Source organism: Populus euphratica, unplaced genomic scaffold, assembly GCF_000495115.2.
Source record: "Populus euphratica unplaced genomic scaffold, PopEup_1.0 scaffold264.1, whole genome shotgun sequence".
Taxonomy (NCBI): Eukaryota; Viridiplantae; Streptophyta; class Magnoliopsida; order Malpighiales; family Salicaceae; genus Populus; species Populus euphratica.
In genome coordinates this window covers 102064-114291 of record NW_011500144.1, presented here as the reverse complement: position 1 = coordinate 114291, position 12228 = coordinate 102064, and the positions used below count along the sequence as shown (strand labels likewise).

Genomic DNA, 12228 nt, shown 5'->3' with positions numbered 1-12228 from the left:
GGTATTTTTGGTTAAGATACGGAGCCAAAAAAAAAAAAAACTAACGAATGATTGAAAAAAAGAAGAAGATAATAATCTTTATAAAAACAAATATTATAATCACTGCCAAGAAATTTTAAAATATTGTCAGATATATTTAACACTTAAAAAAATGAATAATTTGATTTGTCAATTTAAATTAAGAAATATTATCTGATAAGTAGATAACAATATAATTTCTTTAACATAATTTAAAAAAAAAAATTAAAACAAGATTTTACTGATAAATTTTTTTTTCAATATCAAGACCTTATAATATTAATATATACTTTGTAAAATGTTTGTTGCGAATTGGATGTTTTTTTTTAAATATATATATATTGTTTTTTGTTTATAAGTAAAATTATGAATATAAATTTAAAATTTAATATATACAAAGTTTTTTTTAAATATTAAAATAATTATATTTTAAATTGATTCATACTAATTTGAACTAACTTATTAAAAAATTAAATAATTTTTTTTTAAAATTAATTATATGACAATAAAAACATGTATTATCAGGAAAGCAACCAAAAAACAATTTTTAAAAGAAAAATTGATGAATTGTAAAATAATTGTTAATATTATAAAATTATAGATATATTTTTATTCAAAAAGAAAGTAAAAATTGAATGATATTTAATAAAATAATATCTAAAATATATTTTTAATATTTTAAAATAATTAATTTCAAAAAAATTGAAATCAAAATGAAATGAAAAAAAAGAAATGAAGGTCATGTTCACGCACTTGGCATTAATATAAAAGGTCATGTTCACTCGCTTGCCATTAATAACAAGGCTAAAGTGCACTTAGTTTTTTTTAGCATCATTCAAGGGATTGACGAATTGCTTGTTGGGCTGCTTCTTGAAATCTAGCCACCTAGTAGTTAGAAATTCAAGAGGTTTCCTTAAAATTTATTTTTTTCTATCTAGTTTCTCCTTAAATACTATAAAACTCTATATAAATCTCCTAAAATTACTAAAAAAACAAAAAATAACTAAATAAAAAAATCAAGACAGTACATGATTTATTTTCCCTATAAAAAAACCACTTTCAATAAACTACTTTCATAACATAAGGATTTTTTTTTATTGAATTATCATAAATTAACAATTTTAAAATTTATTTTTTCTATCTATTTTATATTGAAACACTATAAAAATATATATAAACCCCGAAAATCACTAAAAAAAAAAAAAAAAATAACAAGACCATACATGATCTACTTTTCCCTCAAAGCTTAGATGAAAAAACCATTTTCAATGAACTACTCTCACGAAAAGAAGCTCATAACACAAAGATTTTTTTTTTTAGTGATTGAATTATGGTTAATTGACAACTTTACTGTTTTTTGACGAGTTTCTTCCCTTTCTCTCAAACCTAAAAGCTTAAAAATAAATAAAATAAACTTTTAAATTAAAATAAAAATTCTAAAATTTTTTAAGATTGACCATGCATTTTTTCTATACTTTACATTGTAGTCATCTCACTTTTAATTTTTTTCTTTTCATGACAATTCAATACTTTATCTCATGAAATTGGATAAAAAAGAACTCAATCAAGATGAAAAAAGCTTGAGAATAAAATTAAAAAAAAAAAGACAAATAAAAAAGAAAAAAGAGATAATTTAATATTCACATGAATAGTAAAGCATCATAAAATATTCACTTCTTTAAATATACTAGCAATCAAACAAATAAAATCATATTAACAATTAACCAATAATCTAAAATAAAATTGATGTTTATTACTCATTCATAATAGATAAAGACTCAAAAGTATTGTAAATTCAATTTTGAAATAATAATGTTGGAATTTTACAAAATTCTAGGTTTGTGACTTTTTATCTTTATTATTTTTGGTAGCTCATTTTGGTGTACAGTTTACCTAGAAGAACCAAGTAACATAAATAGTATTATTGAAGTGTAAAATGGCTTTTTATTATGAATTAATGCATAGATCTTTTCAACTTTTTTGATTTAATCCTTACTAAGTTAGAAGATCATTGTGGGATAAAAATATAGTGCTATAATCTTTATGAGTTATTTATAGTGTTATTTTTAATTTTCATATAGCTAGAAAATACTTGTTTCTAAAAATGCCATAAAACTGAATGACAAGCTTCTCCTCATCAAGAATAAAAGGATGTTATTTAATATCAGGTCGAAGATAGTTTGTTTATCTAAACGTGCAACTCTTTCCATGGTGAAAAAAACCTACAAACAAAAATAATTTTTTTTTAATTTCAAGAGGAAATGAGGGAGGTGGAATGGGCTGCTCAGTAGATACTAGAGATGAAGGGAGAATAAAAGAGAGGATAGGTGAGGTAACGTGCGATTGCTTGTGATTTAGGGTTTGATGAAAGTGAAAACATTTTATTCATATCTTTTTATCTTTATATAATTGGTTCTTTTATATATCTTTTTATCTTTATATAATTGGTTCTTTTATATATATATATATAATTGGTTCAATTTTGGTAGAACTCGTTCATTTGATTTTAGCTCTTTAAAATAAAAATAAGATTAACTAAAATGTTTTTTCTTGTTTTTAAATTGGTTTTTTTTCTTGATTTGGTTTATTTGTTTAATCTTTTTTAAAATATTTCTACTTTCTAGAAGGTTTACAACTCTTTAAATAAACTTAAAAACTTACATAAATCAACAAGGAAACTTGAAAATAAGGAACAAGCAATAAAAATCCTAAACAAACTAGGAAAAACATCCTAAATAAAGCTTAAATAATAATAATAATAATAACTTAAACCAAGTAAGAAAAGGAATCCTAAATCAACAAGAAAAATATAACAAATCTTAAATAGTAATTTCTAGGCATTATTGAAAAGCTTTGTTGATCTCCAATTGATACAAAATTTTAACCCTAAATAATATAAGATTTTTGGTATCTTTAGAGAAATTTCATATTAATCTAATAATTGGATCAAAATTTATGCCGATTAATATAAAATTACATGTTAGGGAAAAATCTCTTACATTATTCTTTCTAGGTTGGAAAGAACTTGTCATAAGTTTTGACCATTCATTCGTCTACTTTATTGTGTTGTCTACCATTAACAATGATGTTATACCTTTGCGCTCCACTTATCTCTAATATGTTGACATTGTATAGTTAGTTAACGTAGATAAACTAGGCCAATAATCAATACCCAAAACACTCTAAATCTTTATGTAACCATTATTAGTTATTAATGGTTTGTTCTACACTGTAACCTTTCTCATATAATTATGGTCCTTCACAATCTTCTTTTTATTTTAATTCTCTTTCTTCTTTATAAAGTTGGATATAAACAATATATTTTTACCTTTACTCTTAACCGTTGCTCCTTTTATTATAAGAACCAATATTATAAGTTTTCCCTTTATACTTGGAGTATACGTATTACATCATCAATTATGCACGAGATTCCTATTATATTGCCATGATTTATCTAACGGTAAATTACATACATCCATAAACATTATATTACATCAAACACTAGAAAAATATCTCTTACTTATATATATATATATATAAAAAATAGTGTTCATCCATGATTACCTGGCAATCTTAATTCAGCCACTTTAATTTGTAAGGTTTAAGATGTTTTTCTATTTTGAACTGCAACTTTTCTATTACCTCAGCTCACACTATGTTCTTGTAATTATCACTATCAATTATCAAATTACATACCTTGTTCATGATGGTACAAGTTGAATGAAATAGAGGTGTAACTAATCTTCACCCAAATCACTTTTATAAGCAAACAAGGTTTTTGGTTGACTAAGTTAGCATTATTATTACCTTGTAAAACTCCATCATTACCATTTAAATCATTATAAACAAGATCAATCACATTCTTATTGAATTCTTCTACCAATAATTTTTTACCTGGGTGATCTTTTGATTTATCATTCTAAAATACTTGATGCCCTAATTTATCACATTTGAAATACTAGAATCTAAAACAAAATCTAGAATTTGAACCCTAACTTGTGGTTTGTTTAGGTGCTAATTCATGCTGAATGAATGAATTTTGTTTGTTCGTACATACCTTCTTATTATTATGGTCAAATCAAAAGTCACTATTATTAATTATTCTAGTTACTTATTATTTCCCTTAAACCAAAGCCTTATAACAAGCTTAAAAAATGTTTATAAAGATAGCAAATATAACATATCTTAGATGGATCATTGTAATCTACCTAAGTACTTAGCAACCAATTACGTTTTTGATTCTAACAGAACATTCATAGTCACAAGTTGGTAAAAATCATTAATATATTCATCAATAATTCTTCCATTTTTTTTATTAATGCATGGATTCATTGGTATAAAGTCTAAGTGTACTTGAATCATTTATTTTTTCTTAATCATTAATCTTTTATTTACCTTATCTCTCTCCGAGACCTCTTTAATTATTCCCATCAAATAAAAACTTGACCCTTCAATCAAAATACAATAAGCTTCACTCATATCTACTTGGTAATTTTTTATATTAAAAAAATATTCTCACTTTACTCATCCAAAACATAAACTTTCTTCTTTATAAAGTTCCTATAAATTTATGGATTTTAATAAAAAATCCAAAATCTCTAGTTTTATTTTCTTCCAATTCAAAAGGCTACCTTCTTAGTTCCTGCTTTTGAAATGGGTTTTCAAAACTAGCCATTTATTCATGAACACTATTCTTATAATTACTCAAGTTCCCTATCTTCATTAGCTAATGGGTTAATTTTATAATATGTTTTTGCATGCCTTATACTATCAGTTTCTAAATGTTTCCTTTTATAGAAGAAACCTCTATATCCCCTTTTATCTAAACATGTTTTAATATATGATTTTTTCAGTCATGATTATTCATCAACATACAACAAATAAAATAACATGGGATTACAATACATAACAAACAATAACCTAGAATCATTGGGCTTTAATACAACTGACATAAATAAAAGTAACACAAAAAAAACAACAAGCATAAGATTACAGAATTATGCTAAAAAAAGATCATATAGAAACTCTAATTCAAAATTTTATTACTAAATATTTTTTATTTAGGTAATCCGTCTTTCTAGAAGGTTTATGAATTCTTAAATAAACTTAAAAACTTACCTAAACTAACAAAGAAACCAAAAAATAAAGGAAAATAATAAAAATCCTAAACAAACTAGGAGAAATATCATAAATAAAGCTGAAAAATAATAAAAGAGATCTAAATCAAACATGAAAAAGAATCATAAACCAACTAAACTAAATGATTAATAAACCACCGAAGAAAATATAGCAACTCTTGAATAATAACTCCTAGGCAACATTAGAAAGCTTTTTTAATCCTTGATTGTTATAAAATTTTAGTTTTAAAGAAAAAACTAGGTCTTTGAAATCTTCTAGAAAAATGTCATCTCGATACAATTGTTGGATCAAAATTTATGCATGTTAATATAAAATATTGTATTAGGGAAAAGTATCATATATCATTATTTTTACCTTTTTCCAATTTTAACACTACTTCTTATATCTTTAATAATGCAGTCCACGATATATTTTCTCTTTCTTTCTTCTAAGCTAGAAAATCCATTTTTTTCTAATTTATATATTAATTTCATTCCCAACATCTTCTTTTAATATCTAATATTTTTCTATTTTTTCATAGTTAGAAGAGATCAAATAAAAGAGAGTGGTTGAGAGATTAAACAAAGTTTTGATTCATTCATGTCTAACCAAGGTTCCAATCCGTAATGGTCTTTCTTCCTTATTTTTTTTCTTTTTTTTTATCAAATCCCATTTCATCTCTAATTTGTTTGAATTTCTTTATAAATATTTTTTTCTGCATAAATAATGCAACAATGAGAAAATCTAAAAGTAAAAATAGTTTACTCCATTTTTTATGGTTAAAAGAAATAAAACAAAAAAGAGCAACTGAGATATTAAAAAAAACTTTATCTGGTCCAAATCTAATGCTTTTTTTTTCTTTTTTTTTTGCTCTTTTTCCTTTCAAGTTTTATAGTTGCAAAATAAAAACAAAAAATCAGGTTTTTAAGTTATTATATACGTAGAAGAATTTTATAGGTAGATAAAAAAAGCATTGTAGCTATAAGGAATTCAAAAGGAAACTATACACGTACACACACAAAACTTTCTTAATATTTGTGCATAAATTCCATATAATAAATTCAAAAATAGTGTAATTTTTTTTTTATCATAATTTAGAAATCAATCAAATTTTCGGTAGAGTTTTTCCTATACTGGGAAATCATAAGTTATTGACAAAAAAAACCTGTTGCACTTTAATATTCATTCAATCTTCATTCCATTCGTTGTCTAATCATCCTAGACTCGTCATACCACAACTTAACATATCATATTCATCACATTTCATTATGGTTCAATTATATCATTCATACAATAATTAGAAGAAGATAACACATACATTAAACTAAGTATACTTTATCTACTATGTTAAAAATTCAATACAAACATTATCAAAATAAAATATAGTCAAGGATTTAGTTAACATTTAAGTCCAACATATCATAAAATCCTATAATAGTAATTACAATAAGTAATTAACATTCATATTATCATCCCTCAAAATTACACATGATATACGATATCATTCATATTATTATCATAAAAAAAAAACTATACACGATATGCAACTTTATTAATACTTTTATAAATACAAAATGCAAGGGTTCCATCATAAACTAAACCCGAAAAAATTACGAGGGTCCTGAAATCATTTTATATCATTAATCAATTAATATAACATAAATTTTTCAATGCAATATAATAAATTCATTGAATAACCTAAAATATACACTTCCATTAGAATTTAAGTTAATGGTTAACTTAATTCCTTTTTATCATTTCTTCATATTTATTAAAACAATCCCTTTACCTAAACCTAGGTAATAGACCCTTATTTAAGGTAACGTCTGTACTATCTAGAAACAAAACATTAGTTTTATTCAAAATATCTAGTTTTATAATCCAGAATTAGAACATTAGTCCTTAAACAAAGAACTATCATAAGAAACGGCTAGACCACTTTCACTCCTAGAATTCTTTTTATTATTATTATATTACATTTTAATTTTTATTATATTATTATTTTAATTTATCCTAAGGTTTACAACACACACGATCAAGACCTATTTCTTTATCCCTTCTTGATTCTTACATGAATAGAAAATATGTTTTGGCCGATAGTTTGCATCTTCATGTTAAGCTAATAGGGTTAACTTTAGTACTCAAAAGTTTCCTTTTCTTTTTTTTTTTAAGTTTTTTTATTGAAATAATTTTGAAATGTTAGTGTAAAATATTCTTTTAAAATACATTAAAAAACATAAACCAAACACTCTTAAAGCCCAATTAGAATGATTTTCCATACGAAATTATTGTTCTTTTTTTGTTTTTTTGGATTCAAGGAAACCCCATTTCCAGAAAGCGCACTTTGTAAGTTTAGGTAAGCGAGTAAAACACTGGCTATTTCAGACTCTTACAAGAGGTGTACGTCCTGACTCAAACTCGAAACCTGCTATGCACATTTCAAGTCCTTTACCAGCATACTACATCCTTGAGATAATGTTGCCCTTTTCCTCTTCCCTTTTTCAACAAATCTTTACTTCAATGTTGATTTCACCCCAAGTTATGCTTTGTCAAATTTTTTTAATGAAGAATATTAAAAAACATATTTTATATAAATATATTAACATGATATATAAATAAAATATTTAATATTCCAATAATTTTGATATGTTTACCTTCTTAAATATTTAAAGAGAAAAAAAAACACTCAATCATATTAAAATTTCATTATAGTTGCCTTTGATTAAAAAAATATAGAACTATATTCAGTATGGTGTTCTTTTTCTCTAAATTTAAGAATACTTATTGCATTTCACCAGGAAAAAAAAAGAAAAAAGGTTAAGAGAACAAAAAAAAATTAGAAGAAAAATAAAATACGACTGAATGGAGTCTTACGTGGCACGAAAGAAAGATTGCACCATTTCCAACCATAAGGCGCCACGCATGAGAAAGCCCAAGGACATATCGGTCAATCCATCACCAGACGTACCTTCTGGAATCCCCACCTCCAGGTGGTAGCGTCTCCGTCCGAAACACCAAACAAAACCGCACACACCCCGCCCCCACTCCCTCTTCATCAACAAATACTTGCTACTCCGCCGGTGTCATCACTCTCTCCATCCCCTGCATAATCAAAAGCGCTTTCGGTTGCGAGTGAGTGTGTATTGTATCGATTTGGATGCAAATTAGAGATGCCGCCGAAGCAGCAATCAAAAGTAGATTTAGCAAAGAAGCAGAAGATCGTAGAAGACAAGACCTTCGGGCTCAAGAACAAAAACAAGAGTAAAAATGTTCAAAAATATGTACAATCCCTCAAGCAAAACGTACAACCCCAACCTGACCCCTCTAAACTCGCAGCCAAGGTAATTTACAATTCCAATCCCCCAAAATATCGTTTCTTTGCTTTGATTAACCGATGCTGTGAAAAATCCTTTAATTTTGACAGTTCTGAGTCTTCTGACATCTTATGTGTTTTTGAATTTCAATTATAAAAAAATAATTAAAAAAACAGAAAAAGAAAGAGGAAGAGAAGGCAAAAGAGAAGGAGCTAAATGAATTGTTTAAAGTTGCTGTTAGCCAGCCCAAAGTTCCTGTTGGTAATTACCCAATTTCTTCTTCTTCTTATTTAATTTTTTATTTGAATTTTTGCTTTTATTTTATTGAAATTTTTGTTCCTTGGGAGTTATACTGATAGCTTAATTGATCAGGTGTTAATCCAAAGTCGATATTGTGCGAGTTCTTCAAAGTGGGGCAGTGCGCGAAAGGCTTCAAATGCAAGTTCTCGCACGATTTGAATGTTCAGCGAAAAGGAGAAAAGATTGATATTTATAGTGACAAGCGCGACCAAGGTTGTTCAGTTAGAAGATTGTTTTATTTTGGTTATTTTTCTATGCTTTTGTTGGTTTTTGCCTGTGTTTATGTCAGGTTTGGTTCTTACATGCAATTTATGTTTTGATTTTAAGAAACAATGGAGGATTGGGACCAAGAGACATTGGAGAAGGTCGTGGAGTCAAAGGGAAAAGAGTATCAGCAGAATAAACCTACTGATATTGTAAGTTTGCTCTCTTAATAAGTGAATTTTTTTTTTGAATGAGTATTCAGAAGTTCAGCTTCAATTTACCGTGTGTAATTTATAATCGAGTCACGAACTTCATAGTTGATGATTGAAGCTTTCCTTTCCTTTTGTTTTGGGCCTTGCTTAATGTGAACCATGTCTTCCATCTATAATACTGAGAAATGTGATTTTAATCTGAGATACTATTGTTAGATGAGAATTGAGAGATCAACTTAGAAATTGGATCTGCAGGGGGGGGGGGGGGGGGACCAAGTGGGTTAAACAGTTACCTGTCTGTCTTAGATCCATCTCTGCAACTTATGACTCTTTCTTTATGGTTTAGAGGATTCTGACACATGGAAGAGTAAAAAAGTACACTTTTAGTAATTTTCCCCCATAGGAAGTAAGAAATAAACAGTAAATGTATATGTCCCAAAGTTTTATTGCTGAAGTATCATTACCAGAATGAAGGTGGTGTTGAGAATTGTTTCCTTGCTAGTTCAATACAAAGGATCAGGGAATTTTAAATGTTTGTACTAAATTTGTTGCAGTACTTTGAAAAGATCTTGAGTTTGATTATGAAGGTTAGTGAAAGTGCCTCAGCCCGTGTGTGATTGATTGTATTTGGTCAAGCGTGGAGGGTAGAAATTGGAACATGAGTATCTAGAAAAGGTAGTGGTCAGGAAATATCTTAATTTTGATATAATAGTATAATATGCACATTAGGTGTGGTCACACACAAAGACACAAAAGTGCCCAGGTGATTCAATGAAGCATATGTCCCCAAGGATTTTTGTTGGCATCAAGAAAAAAAGACTTAAATAATAATTTAACTCCGAATTGTGTCCTTAATTTGGACCAATTGAATGAGATGATTTATCTCTAGCTGAGCAATTAGCCCAATGTTTTGTCTATGTAATTTACAATGAGTGCGGATATATATATGCAGGTTTGCAAATATTTTCTTGAAGCAGTGGAGAAGAAACAATATGGTTGGTTCTGGGTCTGCCCAAATGGTGGTAAAGATTGCCATTATCGTCATGCTCTTCCTCCAGGGTATGTTTTGAAATCTCAGATGAAGGCTCTATTAGATGAAGAGGCAGAAAAGATCTCCATCGAAGAGGAGATTGAAAATCAGGTGATGACAAATTTGCTAAGTTAGCCATGCTATACATTTGGTGCAGTGTAATTTTTCTCAATTGCGTTACTCTTATATTCTTATTATCCATTAGTTTTTAACTAAACACCCATTTTTGGTTTTAGCGTGCAAATACAACTTCTTCAACCCCTATGACTCCTGAGCTGTTCATGCAATGGAAGAAGAAAAAGATGGAAGAAAGAGATGCTGGTTTGGCTGCTCAGAGGGCAGAGAGGGCTAAGAATGATCGTATGAGGTATCTTCCCTCACACACATGCAGGCACATTTGCAGATGGATATATATGTCATAGCTTACTGGATATTATCTGCTAAATCTGCTACACTTTCCAATCCATTTCAGTGGTCGGGAGCTATTTCTATCAGATGCCAGCGTGTTTGTGGATGATGCTGAGGCTTATGAGAAATATCAAAGACAGGAAGAACCTGATGGTACTGAACAGAAGGTAAACTCTTTTGCCTTTTTTCCTGTGATTTCATACCAGGGTCAAATAAAGAATGATCAATGAGCCTTCAGCATGCCCAATAAAATGAGGCTGATACACAACTAGATGGGGTTGATGATGTACAAAATTAGATTATACGATCTATATGGAGATTATTGACATCATACAGCGAATTGTTGAGTTTTTTATCATGTTCTTTATGAAATTTTAGAACTTACTAGTCCTTATGACCTTCTGTGTAAGACATAATGACTCTTTCACTTTGTTCAGGATCAAAAGGTAGCCCAGGTTAAGGATGACATGATGTTCTGTTTTCCTAGTTCTTTGTGCTCTACTAATATGAAACCTGTGCTTTGTACTGATAAATACGAATACAAATGTTGGTTCTATTGTCATTTCCTATGTCTTCCATTAATTCAAATTAATTTAACTACTATAAATTATTTCAATCTCTTGCATCTTAAATGTCTGGAATCCATTAACTGAAATTAATGTTTGCCTATTTAAAGTTGTCTACCCCGACATGAAATGTAGTTTGCTCCTGGAATTCAGGTAAATGATAAATCCACTGCTGTTGGACCGAGTACCTCAGCAGCTGCTGGTGGTGATGCTGAAGATCTTACTGATGACGAGGATGAACTTGACATGGACGAGTTAAATGAGTTGGAGGCAAGTTTATCAAAAACTTCAATCCAAATTCCAGAGCGCAGTAGCAGTCATTAGTTTTGAGAGGCAGAGTCTATGGTCTGCATGCCTTTTAAAATGTTGACTCCATGATCCTGCTGCGAAGGGATTTGCACTGCTGTTGCATCACCATCTCACTTGTCAATGATATTTTCTGAGATCAATTGTAAGTTATGATCTCCCCTAATCTGGGCTGGTACTTTTTAACATTTAACATGATGTCCTTTATTGTTGATGTTAAATCTTGCTTTTAGATTCGTCCGCAAGCTTGTGCTTTTTGGCCATTTCATTTGCAGCTACGTTTTGATGCTATATTTACCCTGTGATAATGAAGTTCGGAAAAGTTACATTGTTGTAACCTTGTGATAATAATAAGCCATCTCACTGCCATGGCTTTTTGTTGCTTAATTTACGTGATGGAGTACTGTAGTTTTTCCCATCATGATGAAGGGCACTCTGCTCGCAAGTGGCCATCAAACTTGACCCTGCTGGTCATTCGTCAAATCTTTTGACCTGAATTCATTCCTAGACCATCATGAGGGGCTCTAACCTGGTAAGATCTGGTTTCCTTGTTGGGAAGATTGAAAAAAAAAAGAATGGCTTGAATAAAAAAAAATTAAGATATTTTTGTTTTGTAGATATTAAGATGATGATATATTAATTTTTAATATTGAATTTAAAATATGATAATTATTGGATGATATATTTTAAATATTAAAATGATTATATATTATATTGTCAAGAAAAAAATAAATTATGATGTTAAATAACTC

General features: G+C 28.4%; 1 protein-coding gene across 2 annotated transcripts; it reads left to right on the top strand.

The window, feature by feature from the left end:
* Positions 1–8081: 8081 nt before the first annotated feature.
* On the top strand, positions 8082–11813 carry LOC105110711 (zinc finger CCCH domain-containing protein 11-like). 2 transcript variants are annotated; one of them, XM_011005840.1, is made up of 8 exons: positions 8082–8477; positions 8627–8711; positions 8823–8963; positions 9078–9166; positions 10119–10307; positions 10433–10563; positions 10669–10771; positions 11306–11813. In XM_011005840.1, exons 1-8 carry the CDS (start codon positions 8307–8309, stop codon positions 11492–11494), a joined length of 1098 nt encoding a protein of 365 aa, XP_011004142.1. In that variant the 5' UTR covers positions 8082–8306; the 3' UTR covers positions 11495–11813. The 2 variants fall into 2 exon arrangements, with proteins under 2 accessions (XP_011004142.1, XP_011004143.1); XM_011005841.1 differs by having other exon boundaries at positions 8085–8477; positions 11324–11813.
* The last annotated feature ends 415 nt before the right edge of the window (positions 11814–12228 follow it).